This window comes from Gavia stellata, chromosome 6 (assembly GCF_030936135.1).
Source record: "Gavia stellata isolate bGavSte3 chromosome 6, bGavSte3.hap2, whole genome shotgun sequence".
Lineage (NCBI taxonomy): Eukaryota > Metazoa > Chordata > Aves > Gaviiformes > Gaviidae > Gavia > Gavia stellata.
The window spans coordinates 39,545,596-39,564,212 of record NC_082599.1 but is presented as its reverse complement, the minus strand read 5'-3'; the positions used below and the strand labels follow the sequence as shown (position 1 = coordinate 39,564,212).

At 37.0% G+C, this 18,617-nt stretch overlaps 1 protein-coding gene across 1 annotated transcript in view; it reads left to right on the top strand.

The window, feature by feature from the left end:
- RFTN1 (raftlin, lipid raft linker 1) overlaps positions 1 to 18,617 on the top strand; it is a 97,308-nt gene that overhangs the window by 24,539 nt on the left and 54,152 nt on the right. The window contains exon 3 of the mRNA XM_059818858.1: positions 14,648 to 14,834. Within this exon, the coding sequence (XP_059674841.1) occupies positions 14,648 to 14,834 (187 nt within the window). The remainder of the gene's footprint in view (positions 1 to 14,647; positions 14,835 to 18,617) is intronic.

Below are 18,617 nucleotides of genomic sequence, written 5' to 3'. Positions count from 1 at the left end.
TTGCATGGGTTGATTCACTAGTAATTATTGTGCAGATTATTAGTAAGCAAAAAAAATTAGCATCTACTTTTATCTCAAATCACAAAACAAAAGAACGAAAAGAGAGTGGCAGAATAAATGGTCTTTTGTTAAGTTATTGTCTCATAAAGTTTGGAACTGTGTCAGAATCACTTTTTTGTTTTGTTTTGTTTTTGTTGTTTATTTACTAAGGAATGCTCAGCTCAGATGCAGCATCTGTCTTTCTCTGCAGTCCTTCTACCCAATTTTTCCAGCTGGGTTGAATGCCTTGATGAAGCCTTTCAAATGATCAAATAGATAAAATTGTACATATTCTGTGGGATTATTTTCATTGTTCTTCACCACATGTTCACTGAATAAAGTACTTTATAATTGTAAGACTTTGTTGTCAAGCTGTACTCTTGCACTACTTGTTGGCTTTCTTGTTTGTTTAGTTTTTTATTATAGTAAGTTTTGGGGAAAAATTGGTCTGCTTATCAACAGATACTTCCAGGGAACCCTTTCAGAACCATTGATGGAAACACAGACTGTTTTATCAGTCGTATTTCATTATTAACCAGTAGCAGGTCTGGCCCTTCTTGACCTAAAAGGACTTAGAGATGATTCTCTGTTTTGCAGAATACACTTGGGAATGGAGAGAAGCGAAAGTGTCTTCAACGTGGGCTGTTACATGATTAGAAGTTAGAGCCACGTGAGGCTGCTTGTGACCTCTCTTTGGGTTGCGTTACTGGGAACAGTGAGAAAACAGTATTAGCCAAGGCCTAGAGGCACTTGCTTTGCACGCTTTCACGGGTTTGCAGCGGCTAACAATGATGGTGAATGGTTCTGTTGTTGTATGCCGGCTGTGAATATGCATCATCATATACCACTGTGCCACCTATAAAGTTTTTCATATTCCTTGTAAAGGGAGCTAAGAAATTGACCTGTTTATTTGCTTCTGTATTTTATTTTTTAATCAGTAAGAATGTGCATTTATGAAATGATTTTTCTGATGTCACTAGCACGAAAGTGATCCTATCCAGGGGGTAAGGAAAGGCTTAGATCTTACAACTGTCTGCATAATGCTTTTTAATTACCACCTTCATACCATGAAAGAGTTCTGTCCCTGTTGGACAGGACATCTGTTACATCTTTATTGCGTATACTTACTACTTTGGGATTAGATCATAACTTCCTTAACTCATTCTTTGGTCGCTTTGAAGGTAAAGTGTCTCTGCTTCTTGCCTTTTCATTTCCAATAAATGTTTTAGATGCAGCACGTTTTCTGACAGAACTACACTGAGAAATAAAGGTAAAATGATGCCTTCTCATAAACATTTGGAGAAATACACTGCTACTGTTTGCAACTAAAATTGTGACAACAACCGTTTTATTGCAAAATCAAAAATTAAAAAAAATATTATAATTTTACTTTGGTTGTTCCATTCTAATGATGCTTGAATTTGTGGCCATTTTCCCATGACCCATATTAAACAATAGATCTGCACGCAATCATGTGGGAATTCTTCACTTGAAAACAGAAACTGGCCACATTTTTCTGAAATGAGGGAGTAGGAGTTCAAATTCTGGAGAGTGACAGGAAAACTTGCTCTAAGCAAAAAAAGCAGGGGTTTTTGCCAAGAAAAACTTTTTTCTTTAGTAAATCCATCACCCATGCTCTAGCAGACTTGCTTAAAAAACCATAACAGTACTTTTGGGAAGTGCTTTGTTAACTTTTAACAGCCTTTTCCACTACTCTTTGGCTTTCTATCAAACATTCTTGCCAAGTTGAAGTGATGTGGTGTGTTTGGCAGTGACATACTTCTTTTAGGTGCCAGTGGTGAACTATCGCTTGCTAGTTGTTTTCGATATTCTGTGAAAGCCTTATCGCTGTTAAATACAGCGTTAGAGGTGTTACAGAAGGCAATATCCCATAGTACCTTTTGCAGGATTTTCTTTTCAGGTCCTTTTGAAGGATTTTTTTTTCAGAGGGTTTGGAGGTGGTAGTGCGATGGGTTTTTCTGTTTTGTTTCTGAGCTGGTTTCCTAGGGAAACGAGAGTTAAAAAAGGCTCACAGTCTGTCTGTTTCATTCCTCCAAATAATTATAACCGGACGATTTCAAACCAATTTGCTAGAAATTTTCAAAGGCAATTAGGCTGCTCCTAATTTTGTGAAAGCTGGCAGTTGGGTAGAAGACAGAGACCTGTGTTGATCAGGGAAAGGTGAGGAGAACTAAGCCATGCACGCTTTCCTCGGTGACAGCTCACTGGCCAGCAAGCCAGTGCATTGCTCCAACATAGCCACAGAATCACTGTTTCTCATCAGTTTGAGGAATCCAAGGGATGGGAAGAAAAGAGAGGAAGGGAAATTTGAGGCTGTGGCAGCAGTGAGTTTTGAGAACAAAAGCCCCATCAGTGGGAGTTACTCTTCATTAGCTGCGCTAATGGCAAAAAACTTGAGTAGAAATTTGTATAATAGCACTATACATAGTGATACAGGTAGCAAAAAGTCAGCAAAAAGTGTTTTGTGTAGTACTGATTTTAATCAGATCTTTAACCACCTTTGTGTACCAATAGAGTTGGCAAATCCAGTAACGTATTGACTGTAAAGTAGGTCCTCTTAGGTATAGCTGTAACTCTCCCCTACCTCATTTCTAAAGGCCATAATTGCCTAATTCGTTGCAAAGTAACTGATCCATTTGGTGGTTCTAGCTTTATATCTTCTGGAATTTTAGTTCATGTGGTCATTCTAAAAACCATAGATGGGGTAATACATGGCTCTTCCACATGCCAAATTAATCAGGAAGCGTTTGGGAAATTGCTTGATAGAGATTACTGCCACCCTGTATTTTCATATATTCCCATGCAAATCTTCGCACGTTATGTATGTCATCAGAGAGAGGGTTTCCTGTGACAATTTTAAATTTAATTTGAATCACAAGATCTTCCTCTCCAGGCCTGTTTTGCTGCAAATATCAGAAAAGCTTTAGTTCCAACTGGATTGCTCCCTTCCATGTTATGGCGAAGCTCAGATCTCCAAGTACAGCTCAACGGTGGCATTGAGAGCAAGTCTTTTGAGGGTGGTACAAGGTCTGCTGCGACAGTACAATTTAAATCCTGCTTGTGTGCAGACACAGACTCTTCACATGAAATTCACATACCCTAACAGAGTTACTCTTACAATTTGCAATGTTGGGAATATATTCCTGTTATCAATACAGCTGAACAAAAAGTAGAAGTGTGGGGCAGGAGAGCTGAGAGGAATGGTAAATACTTTCTGGAGAATGTTTTGCATTGGGTTTTTCATTGCAGTTCCCCAAGCAGGCTTAACGATTGGAAACAAAGACAGATTTAATTTACTTTTTATTCCTTTTTAAAATTTAGAGTTTTCCTGGAAAGTTTGATGGAGTTAGATGGATCAGTTTTGTTTCTGTTCATAATCTAACAGCTGTTGTGTGTTCTGGGTCTTGTATAGGTGCCCATGGAAGTGTTTGTCTTAGGATCACTACAGGGTAATGTGTTTAAAAAAAAATCCAAATGCATTATATCTGCCTTTTCTCTGAATTTAATTTACCTGCCCCTGTATATCTCCTGTTTATATTGAATTTCATCATGTAGAATTCTCTTACCCAACTTTCTTTTTCAAACATAACCAAACCCGGGGCCAAAATGTAATTGAGCACATATCTTCAAGAAACACTGCTTGCTTAGTTATAGAACGCATGTTACATTTTTGGCTGCTTTAACATTTATTTAGTTTTGCCTGTAAAGCTGAAAACAATTTAACAGACATTTATGAAAAATTACAGGGTTCCCAAATAGGGGACTTTGATTTAAAGGAGCACCTAAAGAACACTGAAAAGTTACACTTATGTTGTCTTCCAAATGAAAAACATGCATAATTTGGAAATGTCTTCTCTTTGTCTAAAATATAAAATATTTCAAGCCAGGAAAAAGATAAAAAATGAAAGTCGCTATGATACTTCACTTATTTTAATTTTAAATATTAAGTGTTTAGTATGTACTGCTGCCTTTTGAAGAAAAGGAATGTTATTGGTTGATGCAGTCAAGAAATGAGAACATCTGAAATAGGGTAATATACGGACTTTAGTGACAGTATTGGAAAAAAATCTATTTCTAGCTTTGAAAAAATCAAACAAACTTGGCATGCAGTATCATCCTAAATAAGATTTTACAAGAAAGACTGAAAACACCTACTACAACAGAAAAGGAAAATGCATGTGAAATGCTGGAGATTTAAAGTGAAAAGAAACAGAAACCACCAGGTAACATTTGAATAAAGCCTTCAAGCATTTATAAAGCTATCTGTCCTTTTCTGTATACATACTGCAAAGTGCTATGTATAAAATATATACGGGCATGACCTGCCAAGAGGATTTTGGTTTCCCTGGAGACTATCAGTTCTCTGTTGCACAGGTTGTCTTGGGAAATAACAGCTATCTTGATAAATCCAAACCTTTCTTCCTGAGGTTATTGGATATGTCAGTGAATTTAGATCTTTGTGTGCTGAAGGCTGAATTTATAAAATGCAAAATTTTAAATGTTCTCTCTAATTTCCAGTTATTTCTCCTGGCATGTACTTATGATATACAGCAATTATCTTGTGAATTGGGAAAAAAAAATCCTTTATGGTAATACCTTGGCAGTTTTATCTTCTTGTTTGTCTGAGTTGTGCCAAGTCTTTTGATTTTAATCACAATTCTCAGTGTATCATGAAAAATGTGTATCAGATCGTAGTACATGTATTCAGCCACAGTTACTACTGTTGACTTCTTTCTCCTTCCTTTTCCTTAAATGTTTTGAAATCCTCTTGACATTTTTCAGTTTGGAAACTACGCTTCAATCAAATTTATACTTATTAACTATCTCGTGAATATGGAAAAAAATTTCTAATATAATGCATGCAACCTACTTTGTACATCTGTGCTTGATTAAGAATAAAAACAGTAATCTCAAGGTTGTTCTCAGTTGGTTTGGATGGAAATATGTAGATTGATATACAAACCTTTTTGCTTTTTAACTCCTTGAAGAGTCAGCACATGCAGCGTTTTATTGACAATACGATATACTGATTTGGAACGCTTAGAAATGCTACATATTCCATTTCAGATGAGATTTTTCTAATCTAGCAGAGTATATCATAAAATGAATAAATTCTGCATAATTTGGAACTTATTAAAGTAGACAGTTTTTTGTACTCTTCTGAGGATATTAGCTGTGCTTTTTACAGTTCTTTTACTGTGGTCCAAGTTTGCTTATTGTAACATTTGCAAAGAATGTTACTGCTTTGTTATATTCTGCTCTTCTAAAATCTGAAATGAAAATTTGCCAGAAATATGGAAAGAACATCAAGGTGAAGCATGAAACAGAGAGGAGCAGAGGAAAGGGAGGAGTGGGTTATGACAGGAAGGAAAGACTTATATGTGTTAAAAAGTATGCGAGGGAGAGAATGAGAAGATTCTGTAGGCTGCAGGGATAGCTGTGAAACTCATAGTGTTCATTAGTGTTGCTGCTAAGAAAAATGGAGAGCATATTAGCTGGAGGGGGGTCAAAGCAAAAAAGATGCATCAGCCCTCCAAATTTTATGATGCCACCAACTTCTAAGATATCAGACGATCTCTTAAGTAAGTTTTACTTTTTTTCTTCTTTGGGTAGCTCCTCCTTCCCTCTTTTTAAAGTATTTGATAACTGGCTATTTGCTGTGAGAGGATGTAACTTGCTGCACCACTGGTGGAAGTGATGAGAAGTCCTATTTCACTACTTCTTAAGCTGTTAAAATGGACGGCATTCAGTGTTTGACTTTGGCAGCTAAAGTATATCCTGCCAAATCAGGACATTAACTTGGTGTCTAAAGGCTTTAGGGCAGGGAACCAGTACTTTTTGGGGGTTTGGAAATAGATGTGAATTAACATGCTGGCCCTTCCTTTAGTTCAGAATTAACCCCTTCTCTCCTCTATAATTCAATGTAATGCCTGCCTTTTGGAGCTTGTACGGATTACAAGTCTGTATGAATAAAATACTGCAACTTTGAACACTTTCTCCTAGACATAATTCGAGTTTCCTTGAATTTGTGAAATGTAAATTATCTGTCTTTGTTGTCCCTGTGTTTCATCTGCATCAACTTAGGAAGCAGAACCAAGCAAGAGAGAGGGACAAATAAAAGTTTGTGATTTCAAAGAGCTGCTCAAGTAAAGAAGGGATAGGATTTGGTTCTTTTTTCTGTGCACAGTTTAAATAAGAAGTCTCTCTGGTTTTTCATCTTCTTTCATTTTGCTTTTTGCACAGTCATTAACCCTTCTTGTGTCTAGTAGGTGGTCTTAATTTTGCCCATTTTGCGTAATTCTGCCCACAAGCTAATATATGTAAGCTATGAGTCATTTAAGAAGTGCTTGTCAATTTATTTAGGTAACTAAACTTCTGTTTAGTGGTTGTTTTTTCACTTAGTGGACTTGATAGCCTAGTATTTCCTTTTTTCTGAAACACCAAAAATGAAACCATCCCATGTGTAATCATGTCATGTTTGTGGCAAATGTACCCAGTTCTTAAGATATTTATCTTAGGCTTGCAAGATACAGAAATGAAACTTTGACTGGACAATAAACAAGATAACTCAAAGATGCAATGAGATTAGACCACACAACTGATGAGACAAAGTTGTCTAATCTCATTTGACTTTCTTGGTTTGATTAATGCATATATCTACTATTTCATAAAGGAAAGGAAGGAATGTTGCTGTATGTCTGTGTGTGTGTATGTACACATATAAGCACAAATATGTGTATGCATACATACATACACACACATATATACACATATTCATATACGTACATACATACTTTCAAAGGGTGTATATGCAGTTTCACAGTCTTTCTGTTGTTTTTCCCCTCACTACTTTCTTAAGATATACAGTGCTTTGATTTTGAATACTTTAAAGTTCCGTGATCACATTTTCACAAAGAGTAAACACTAGGAGCTTATTGAACAGTCATCCTTTATTTAAAGTCCTGATTTCTCGTCCATATTCATTCTTACTTTCTTTGATGGGGACATTTATTGTATTTGCCTTGAAGATTGAAAGAAAACCCACTGAGAATGTAATTTAGCATAATTAAAAAAGCAACATGATATGTTAACATCCAGTGTCTTGCCTCTGCCAACGGCCTGAACAGTAATGCACCCAGACTGTCTTGTCTTCAAAATTAAGGAACCTCTACATACACCTCATGGAAGCTCAAGCTCTATTAAAAAGGAAAAGAGACTATAGTATGGCTTGTATAGTTGTTACTCCAAAAGCTTGAGCTTTTAACTCATTAAATTCTAGCATTAGTGTGTTTCAGGTAATTAAGGCTGTGGGATAGTGTCAGAAGCACCATATATTTTCTGCTAGGTTAGTCATACTGCTTTAGCATTTGTTTGGTAGGTTTTAGTTCAGAAACAATTACTTGGAATTTACAAAACTCACTAGAAATCTGTTTACTGCTTTGTGTTCTTTAAGTTACATTATTAGTGGGTTTGCCTTTATTTTCATTGGAAGTACTCTGATTCTCTGATAGGTTTTTGTTGTTGTCGTTGACAAACTATTTGTGGGTTGAATGAAGAAAGAATAGTTACAGTTAAGTGAGAGTAACATGACTGCATTGTTTTGCCATGCAAACAATTTGTGCTGCATAAAAGAGAGTTCCTTAGTGTTCGTAACAAAGAATGAAGATTTGCAATAGATGCCTTAATATTTTTTTGTTTGAGATTGACACTGATTGGAAATAACCGTGTTCTCCCAGGATCAGTCAATAAGTGTTTTGATAATATTCAAGTAACAGTTTACTTTCTGCTCTCCAGAGTAACAAATTGGCCTTACCAAGCCCTAATAGTTGGAAAGAATGATGATCTGGATTCCTTCAGCTGTTCCAAACCAACTTCTAAATAAGTCAGTGAAAAGTGCCTTAAAAACTTTGTTATTTATAGTACAGAGAGGGGTTCTTTTCCAGTCTGTATTGCATTGTTAGACAAAAGCCAACACTTCCCAACAGATACTTATCGTGCATCTTCTTCCAGGTGAATTCTGATGTTCACCTGCCTCTCTGCAAGGAGCTGCAGTACCATTCAGCTGTCAGGGCCTGCACAGATAAACCCAAGGATTTTGGAAGACCAAAAAGAGACCTGACAAGATGGTCCTTCAGTTAGCAGTCAGTGTTCAGCTTGCAGAAACGAGCTGCAGTGGTTTGTTTGTGTATCCTAATTGTTGTGAGTGTGCACCTTCTGTCACTGCGATTGTACCTTCCAACAAGAAATCACTGTTCCAGTAATACAGGTAATTCCAAAATTTTAAGTGAAGTGAAAATTCACAGAACCACTGAAAAAATGCTGCTTGTTTAACTACTTTGATCATGTAAAACATTAATGCATTGCTTTTATTTGAACTTCTTAACGTTATCCAAATGAAAAGCTTTGCTGCATTTGACATATTCCTATGATATGTTTTAATGTAGGTGAAACTGCATCTTCTGACAGTAAACTTTTTAGTTAAATTTTTTTGACTGGCCCTAATGCAAAGACAATGTTTTGCTCTACTAGAATGTAGTCTGCTGTAGATTTGAGTTCTTTAAATTGAATTAAAGTTGCTGGAAAGGAATTAATATTAAGTTAAGAAACAGCAATCCTCATACTAAATAAGAGGAAGTGTGCTTGCTTTGGTATTCTACAAAATGATCAGGGCTGTTATAAACATAAACATGCTTGGGAAGTGCCCATGTGAAAGCATGGGAAATTTTGTGGACTTGAGCCGGATTTATGCGTTTGCTCACACACATGCTTGGTGATATACTCTCTTCTGACATTATTGTCTCCATTTGTAGTTGCTATTTCGTTTCCTGCCAGCAGACATGCAATTATGACCACCTTGGTGGGATGTGTGAGGCACAACAGAGCGAGCTAATGCCATTTTCCATGAGGCGGTCACTAAAGGCAGGAGATAACTACCCAGATCTATTATAAAGCCCTGCAGGATGTCAGTGGATAGTGTTGGGGTAATAGCTGTATTACCATATGACCATAATTTTGCTTGTACCTTGTTTTCATCTTACATGCTCATTGCTAGATCTGTTAAGGACCATAGACACTAATGCCTGGCCACTATCCAGCTTTTTTTCAGGTGGTCTTCTATGTGCTCTGCAGAATGCAGGAGGGGGATTGGGGTGCTTTAGAAGGACTGCAGCAAGAAATTTATGCTGGGTAGGGAGCTGCGTGGAAGTAGCAAGTGGTAGAGACTAAGTGTGTAGCGTACCTGAATGTTTTCTCCTTTCTAGCTCACAGGCACAACCCTGCTTAGGGGCAACTACCTGCCTTTGGGCCCGCAGTGGGGAAAGGGAGAGCTGCGCTGCAGTTGCCCTTGCAGCCCTTCTGTTGGCTGCCTCCCTCTTCTGAGGGAATGGGAATGGCTCACAGGAACAACCACGGGCTTGGGAACGGCCTCATCCTGTGCCTTAAAATGCAGAGGAAAAAGGCTTACTTAATGTTTTGTAATCAATTGAGGAACATTACTTTGAAAATGCAGATGAACGTGAAAACTTTAAAAGGAAATGGAAACTAGTTAAAAGGAGTCCAATATTTTTGTGGAACATTTTCATGTGTAATGTGAACTGTCATTAAGGGCTCCATCAGTCTTCAACAGCTGTGACTGGAATAAGAGCATAAAAGCAGGAAAACATGTTAAAAAATGAAGACCAAAAAATACTAACATTTAATTTTTCTTGTTGGAGTAAGCAAACTAATTAAACACCTAATACAGGATAATAGAAATTTAGAGTAGAATTGTATGCTTGTCCTTTTAAATAAAGTATTAAGGATAAGCACTGAGAAACTGACCTAAATTTGACCCTGAATTTGACCATTTCAGTAAAGAGAAATTAAATAAATGCCATTTTGGCATTTAACATTTTATTTTTCCTGGAGCATTAGCTATCATTCAAGTAGAAAGAAATTAAAAACCAGTAACGTTTGTTTTAGCTTTGTCATAAATGTAACTAGCAGCAATGGAAAATTGCTGCTTATCAAATAGAATAGAGTTAAAAGCATCTGATTCTGTTGAGTGTCTATATATTATATAAAGATGTGCTGTAGTTGATGATTGTCTTTATTAAGCATGGGCTAATAGATGAATCCATGCTTTATTTTATAAGGCATAATATACCTTTCTTATTTAAAAGTGCTGGGTTTTAGCATTTCAAAGGTACCCAAATCTATTGTTTTAATATAGAAAAATTAGCCTACTTGTTGTAGACAGTTGCTATAACAGTCTTTTCTCTTAATATTTGATCAGGATACCTCTACCTCTTTAGTATGGACCATAGTGCAATTGTCAGAGGTCATATGAGATGCCTCAGTTTGAAGCTGGTTGGCGGCTGTTTGATCTCTGTGGTAGCAGCCCTGGATGATCTCCTGGGAGGGAAAGCAGAGCTCCTTAGCACAGGAGGAACCAGTTCTCCTCAATACCTGTCTCCCCAGCCATATTTCTCAGCCTGCTCTCAGTCCCTCAGGATCCCTGTGGCAGACTGCACCACCTTCCTCTGTTTCCCATGAATTGCTTGTTGGAGCTGCAGAGATGACTCCTTTCAAATATACATGACTCAACCTGTAGATTTTTATGCCAACTCAATCCTTTTATTGATTTCTGTGGCAAGATGGGGATAGTGTGAGTGTTTGGTCAGGTTTTTCCATTAGCAGCAAAGAATGCAGAAGTCCCTAGACCCAAGAAAGTCACCTTACAGATATCAGTTGAGTAATACAAACTTTCTTTTCTTTTTGAAGGGTCTCTAAGCTGTAGTTTTCTGTATGTGTCCGAGCATTGCTGGAAGTGTTTTCAGCTTCAATTTTCAGTCAGGAAACAAACTAATTTGCCTGGTAATCAGTTCCAAAGCAGCCAGCACTTCTATTTCCACTTTCAGCCTTAGCAAAATTGGAAAACACAGCATCTGTCATTTGCAAGTTTCCTACACATTTGTCTAGATGTAGACAGAATAAACAAAGGAATCTTTTGAGGTCAGGTTGTGAAGTGCAACAATAAATAAGGAAACATGGAGCAGAACATAAAACTTAGAGCTAACTGCATTTCAAGAGCAACATGGAGGCTGCTAAAAGAATTCAGCTTTATCTGTTGGCAAAGTAGAGGCTTATAATAAGCACTGGAGTTACACAAGATTTTATCTGGTTTTTCATTTGCTCTTTTACTTTACACAAGGCCCTATTGTACACAATTTTGATTTTCCTTTTTCCTTTGAAAGTGGCATGATTAGAATTCTCTTTAACAACTAAAACAAAAGTTTTAATGGATTTTATTGGAAGTTGTGTAAGGTTTTCTGAAAATTTTAGCATTTTTCTAAGGTAAAGAAAGGAAAGACTGGATCAACAACTGGTTTCATACATTAGAAATTTTCAGGTAGGTTGAACCTACAGGTATGCACCTTAGAGGAATTAGCTGAAGAAATAATTGAAATCTCATCATTTAAGTTTGAAGACTGTTGAGTGATGAATGCGGCTCTCCAGGAAGGTATGATGTCTTTTTTCAACCTACTTTTAAAGAGAACTGTATGATTGTTAGCCTAACTTAAAGCCCACAAAGATACTGGAACAAATAAGCTATAAAATACCCAAAGGATGATGAGTAGCAGGGATTTCTGGGGCGGAATTTGCATCACATGAACAAGTCTATCTGTGGGAGAGTAATAAGAAAGCACAGCACAGGTCTGTAGACCCAGGGAGCTCATGTGGACCTGGTGGGCATCAGTTGTGTAACAGGAACTGTCTTTTCTTTTTGAAAGAGCTTTAGTCCAAGGATATATTAGCAGTTCAGCATCAAACCGAAAAGATGTATTGACTCTAAGGCTTAAAATCGTTCTGTCCAGAGTCTGTTAAAATTCACCATTTTCATTAACTATTCCAGCAATAGACTGCTGAGTATGTTTATTGAGGTTTGCCAATCTGGGAAGTGCTGTTCGCAATATGGAGGTCAAAATCCAGAATGGCCCTTGAAAACTAAAAGAAAAAAAACACTAAAATTCACTAAGGGCAGGGCCATTTGGCCACTGTTAGTTGTGGGGAAAAGAATTTCATTTTTTTTCCCCAAATGATGTAAACTGACATGGGATGTATAATAAGCGTGAAGGACCTTTTCCGTTCTACAAAGCAGTGATAAGGCTTAGGTACAATACTTGAAGAAAGATGTGGACCAGTTGAAGAGAAGCAGGAAAGAACCATCAAAAATTATTTAGAAATGTAGAAAATATAATCATTAAATATTAATTAAATATAATCATTAAAAGGACTGAGTTTATACAATCTAAAGAAGGTAAGGTTAAGGTGTGATGGGTATGAGAAATTGTAAAATGCTGATGCGGAAAAGAAATACTCTAGTGAGCAAGTAGCAATCTTGAATTTTAGAGAGGGAAATTTAGGCCAGGTGCTAGGAAAAGGTTTTGAATAGTAAGAGTAGAGAAGTACTGAAACATGACTTATGGGGCTTGTGGAATCTCCATTACTAAACGCTTTTAAAAATAGATGAGAAAAACTGTGAGAAATAGCTAAACTAGAACTGATCCTGCCTCTAGGTAATAGGATGGAGTAGCTGGATGATCCCTCCCAGCTCTATTTTCTATTACTTTTCTTTTTTAATCACGAAATGTACATCCCAAGACTCCAATTACAAGCATTTTCACTCTTTCGCCTCGCGTTTAGCTTTTAGGAGGAAGCAATCACTCTCTTATGTTAATGACTAGACTTTCTATTAGTTTTACCAAGGCATCCTCAGAAGAATCCAGATACTAGGCTCATAAGCAAGACAAGCATCAGTTTTCATAGATGATGGTTAAAGATTGGAGCCCCATTACCAGAATTAACATTACTGAATAGTGTTTAGTTATTCCATTGTATTCAAGTAAAACCCTTTAAAAATTTAGAAGGGTATTCTGGCTTTCATATTCCTTTAATTAATTAAATGCTTTGCTGCATAGTCTAAAATTTTCGGAGTCTCTGGTCCACAATAGGGAAAAAGTAGTTCTAATATCTGGGTTACTTTCCCCATTTTGATCCCCAGTACGGTCCAGTAAGTAACAGTCGGTTTTATTATTTATTGTATTATTCATTACAGCATTTCTTTTTATGACTCTGAAGTGATTTGTATGCTGTTGTAGAAGGTAGAGCCCTATTGTCTGTCAGTGTACATGTTGCTTGGATTTCTCATTTAATTTGCAAAAATAATAAAAATACTGCATCTTGCAGTTCTTGGTCAAAAAGTTCCATTATCCTCTTCTGGAACATGATCTTATAGGAAGAAAAAGCATACCGAGCACAGCTATTCTATTCTTATTTAAATTATTCCTCTGTATTATTGGTTTTGAATATTTATTAGTTTTTTGATAACCTCTTTCATTATTCATAAAGGGTAGCCACACAGTTTGGTGAAAAAAGCAGTACAATGAAACCTTATTTTGCATAGCTGGTGTCTTTCATACGAACTGTTCTCCAGTGTTTTTTTTTTTAACGAAGGCCTGCAAAGTGCTGGGAACCTCTGTTGTGTGTCTTGCAACATCCCCTCCCTGTTGGTTTCAGTGGGAGGGAAAACAATCCAGCACCTCACCACCCTATATGCTGTAGTATGGTTGGGGATGAAATAATAAATATCGCCCAAGAGAGATGGAAATGAAGAGGCAAAGGTCAGGAAAGAAAGATGTCTTTTCACACAAGATGTGAAAAACATACGAAGAATTACTGACGTAGAGAGAAAGAGAATGGAAGGTTGTTTTAGGTGATTTATGGGATTTTCTTTTGAAGCCCACAAGACTCCAAGGAAATAAGGGCAATTGCTGTACTGACTACAGTATCTGTGCATATGTTGAGTGTCTGACCAGAGTCAGCATCAAGTGCTTTACAGGAAGGCATAAAAAGGCAGATTGAGGAAGGATTATTTTCATGCACTAGGTCTCTCTAGTATGTATAGGTTTGTTTAAACCCTGAGGTATAATGTTTAGTGTCTATTCTAAAAGGTTTCTCAACACTACAGGTATGCATTGCTCTTAGCGTTCCTTGTTATCTATGTACCTACAAAGTACTCTTTAGACATATTTGTAGATACTTGGTCTCAACAGCATTTTGCATCAGTGATCTCTTAGTCTGATAATACAGCTTTTGTGTAGATGGATGCTTCTGTTTATCGCTTTTGAATTTGACATGTTCTACCTTCATTGACTATCCCCTTTCTCTTGTTTTATATTTTTGACTCATGGCTTGCTCTCCTAAACTTGCATTACTATGATGACTACTAAAACTTAGAGTTATATTTTTTGACTGACTGCCTTGTTTTTATTAAATCCTCCACTTCATCTCTGCTGGACTATGTAGTGAATTTGGTATTTTAATGTATCTGACTTCTTGTTTAATTGCACCAGTCTCTTGTTTGATACAAGTCCTTTGCAAAGACAGCCTGCATAAAATCTGAAATACAAAATGGGCCTCAGGAAAGGACAATTTTTGTGTTAATATTGTAGATCAGTGTGAAACTTGCTTGACTCTGAAGAGCCTGGATGTTAAAAAACATGGTAGTCCAGTGTAGGATTATTGACCAATTTCTTTTTGTTTCCAGCTGAGCTGCCAGGATCATCTGCAATCAAGCTCTCCTCCTTGTGTGATCTTCCAGCTCAGCTGCAAGAATTGTACCAGCAGGGCTTCATCTTGGCTGCTGTCCACCCTTTCGTGCAACCAACTGATGAAAAAGTGAAAACTCCCCAGGAACAAATCTTCAGGGCTGTGCTTATCAAGAAAACACAAAGGTAAAGCACTTCCAGTGAACTGGGATAAAAATAGATAATGTGATTTCCTGCTGAGTTTTGACCTACATCAGGAAATTATAGCAGAGTTTACTGTGCAAGACTTGATTTTTTTTTTTTTTTTAATTTTTTTTTGTGGGCTTGAATAGGCTTAACATGTTCTTCATGTTTACAATTCATCTGCAGTTTGGCAGATGACTCGGAGAATAACAAGTTGAAATATGCTCTGTATTTTGGGATGTGTTGTCATGAGAGGCAAACAAACAAGCCCTATGCCTGACAATTTGTGAGGATGGTCCTGTTGGTACCCTTTAAGAATTTGTTAGATAGAATTAAGACAGAAGAAATGTTTGCTTAGAAAAGGCATATTTTGTGTTTAGATGGTTACGTTAATGCAATTAATTTGAGAACTGTAATACTAATGCATACTTCTTAAATCTATCTATAGACTTTACAACCTTCTTTCGTCTAAACAATGCAAGTTCTTTTAATTTTTCAATCAGTGTAAACTCTTTAAATAAGATGATGACTCTACTGCTTTGTTCAGTCTCTTAAAATGTATTAAGAATATTTTATATAATCAAAGGCTGAAGATGAATAAACAAACAGGAATACTGTTCTTTTAAGTTTTAATCTGATTTTAAAAAAATCAATAGAATGTGCTCTTAAGTAGTCCAGAAGGAAATTAAAATGTGAATATTTAAAACATATATTTATTATTTATAGTGATTTTAACGATTTAAAACATAATTTAACATTATCTGACCACCCACAACTGCAGCTACCTGTGTTGTTGCAGCCATTCTGTGCAGTTTTCCTAGGTTAGTTGCATTCCCTAGTTTGCGCCTTTTTACAGTGACCTGTACTGAAAGCTGGGGGATAATTAGACCTCCATTTGCTGATCTTAGTCCCTCTCTTTGTGCTGATACTTGAAGAAAGGGATGTAGCTGTTTTAGACACCTCTTTAAAACTGAAGTAAAACCACCATTCAATTTACTACAGACTCGTAATCAATCAGTAGCAATTATGGACAGGGTCTGTGACCTAAGGAAAAAGTTTTGCATTTCATTTATGTAGGCATTAGGTGTTGCAGGGAATTTTAGCTTCTAAAATAAATCTCAATCTACCTGGACTTGCTTTTAGTTTTATTAATACAGAACTTCGTGCTGGCTTGCCTGATATTGTTGTTTAAAGGGTTTCCAGTTTTATGGTCAAAACACAAAATGTTTGGCTGAACAGTGGACTTCTTGAGTAATATTGGGCAGACCTTGCCTGGTTTTGGGGCCTTGCTTTCCCTGCCTACAAAATACCCTGCTGCAAATAATGAAAGCATTTACATGAATGAGTTTCCAATGTTAAGTTTAAGCACTTCTGCTCGACTGGGGTCCAAGGGTTCAGCATCTTCCAGGACTGAGCTGTGAAGACACGTCAGGGAAAAGCAGCATACTTGTCGCCAGAGCGACATGGTCTTCAAGCCAAAGCACTCAGTGTGTTGCTGCTGTCTTGTACTGTATCCAGTAGTTTACATCTGTGCAGAATGATTGTGAAAGAGTACGAAATCTTAATTGCCTACTGACTCACTTGGGTGCCAGTGTTTCACACACTTTAGACAGCTGTAAATGACTGTACAAAATTGAAGACAGTAGAAGGGCTTGAACCAATTATATTTCTTTTTACATTCACACTCCATTTCTTTGCATTCCCTTATCTGTCATATCTGACTGCTTAGGGAAGCGGAAGAGACTTGGTGCAGCAGGAAAACACAGACAAGTACCAGAAAGGGAAATTACATCAGTTTGGTGTTTCATGTAGTTTAAATGTTTCCGAGTTCGGCTGGGATTGTGGGAGAAGCTGCTTCCATAGTATGTGGGTGCAAAAAATGTTTGTATTGCCAAGCGCAATGAAGAGGGATGGGTGTTGCACAGATTTCAGATAACCATGGCCTGCATAGAGACCAGCTGTATTTGAACTGTGAGTTTATCCTATTCTACTAATAGCTATGGAGAAGAAAAAAATGTGAACATAGGGGAAAAAAAAAGACATACTGTTACTGTTTTTAATTAACCTTTCTCGTTACACTGCTGATAAAGAATAGATTATACTTTTTTCACTGAGGACTGTCGGGTCTGGCATCTGGAGGCTGTCTCTGTGTAAAACAGTGGAACTCTTGGGTAGAAGTTAAGGTCCGCTTAGGATATTTGTTGATCAGATGAGCGTTTATTTCTGTCGTAAGATTTTAGGAGTATAAGTAGTCCAGCTACAGTTGTAGGATCAGTAGTAACGTCATTTATGCTCTGAAGTAGTGGTTCCCCGCTGTTTTCTCTAGCAGTGGTGGCATTCATGGGGAGCCAAGGAATCATAGAAAGCTCTGTACCTTGGTCTGAGGCTCACCCGCAGGCTTCCCGGGCACTTTCTGCAAAACACCTGAGGCTGTAGCTGCTTTCTTACTGCAGGTATTTCACCACGGATGGCACCAACACTATACGCTTCATCTGTCAGTTGTCCAGCAGATACCAGGTGCAGTTTTTCACCTTGCTATTTTTGTTGCCTGAATGGAACAGAAATGAAATTGTTGTGTTAGTGCCTTTTTGGTACAGTAATGTCAATTCTGTTTATACAGAGACAGAATTGAATTCTTTACTTAGTCTTTAATCAGTGTTGCATCTTGATATGTCAATTTTATGTTTTAAAATGAATACTGTTGACTCACGTTTTGAAGGCTTTGGCTTAGAGCATTGCCTCTCTAAAGGTAAGAGGCTATACTAGCTGCAGCAGATAATGTGCGTCAGGAGCTACATGCTGCTGCTGTCGTTGAGCTTGGTGGTGCCTTAATTTGTTCAAGAATAAAATGGAAAAAGTAGTATACATCAGAACTCATGGAAAAAATATCTATTAGGGTTATTCCTCCTATTTTGCCATTGTCCTGGAGTTTTAAAATACTTAGTGTGAATTTGCAATGCCATTGTACGTTTAAGGTGACTTTTAAAGTTGCGAGGAGAGTTTTGTGTTTAATCTGTACTGGTATCTCTGTAACTTGATTATCTTAGCTATCTAATCAGTTCTGGTAAATAAGGAAGTAGGAGTCATTCCAGCTGTAGGACATGTGAGGAAATGCATTCTTAACATATATGGAAGCCATAAATGTTGAAAAGCAAGGTTTGTCCCTTGGAAATGTTAGGGAAAATATGAAAGTAAAGGACAGATTTATTTTTTTTAAATCAACAATACCATTGTTTGCACTGCAAAAAGTGTTATGTTCAATTAAAATAAATGAATTAAATATAGGAGTGTTTAATTCTTCAGAGGCACTGAGCATGAAGGTAGTCTACCAAGTAGCTGAAGGACTCTGCCATTGCTCTCATTAAATTTAATATAATAAATATAAATATTTCTGTAGAAACTAATTGCATTGTGCGCACTAACCAGTTGATTAGAAGTGGTTTGGAAGTCAAATAGAATAGAGTCGGATAAAGGAATAATAACTTCAATACTCCTGTGAATACTTTCTCTGTAAACTTCAATAGACTTAATTAAAAAGCAATTGACTGTTTTACTGACTGTGCTGAGTTCTGAGATACTTGGGTTTCCTGAGGAAGGCATCTCATTAAAAAAAAAAAGCAAAGAAAAATCTTCAAGCCCAGATTTTTACAGGTTTGTTTGCTGAATGTAGGGAAGGCTCCAGGTGTGAAGTGTAGCCCCTGGCCTGCTGGTTTGCATTGATTCACGCATGAGAAAAGTTGATTCACACTGATTTAGGCTTGAAGACAAGAATCTCAGGAAAAGGGA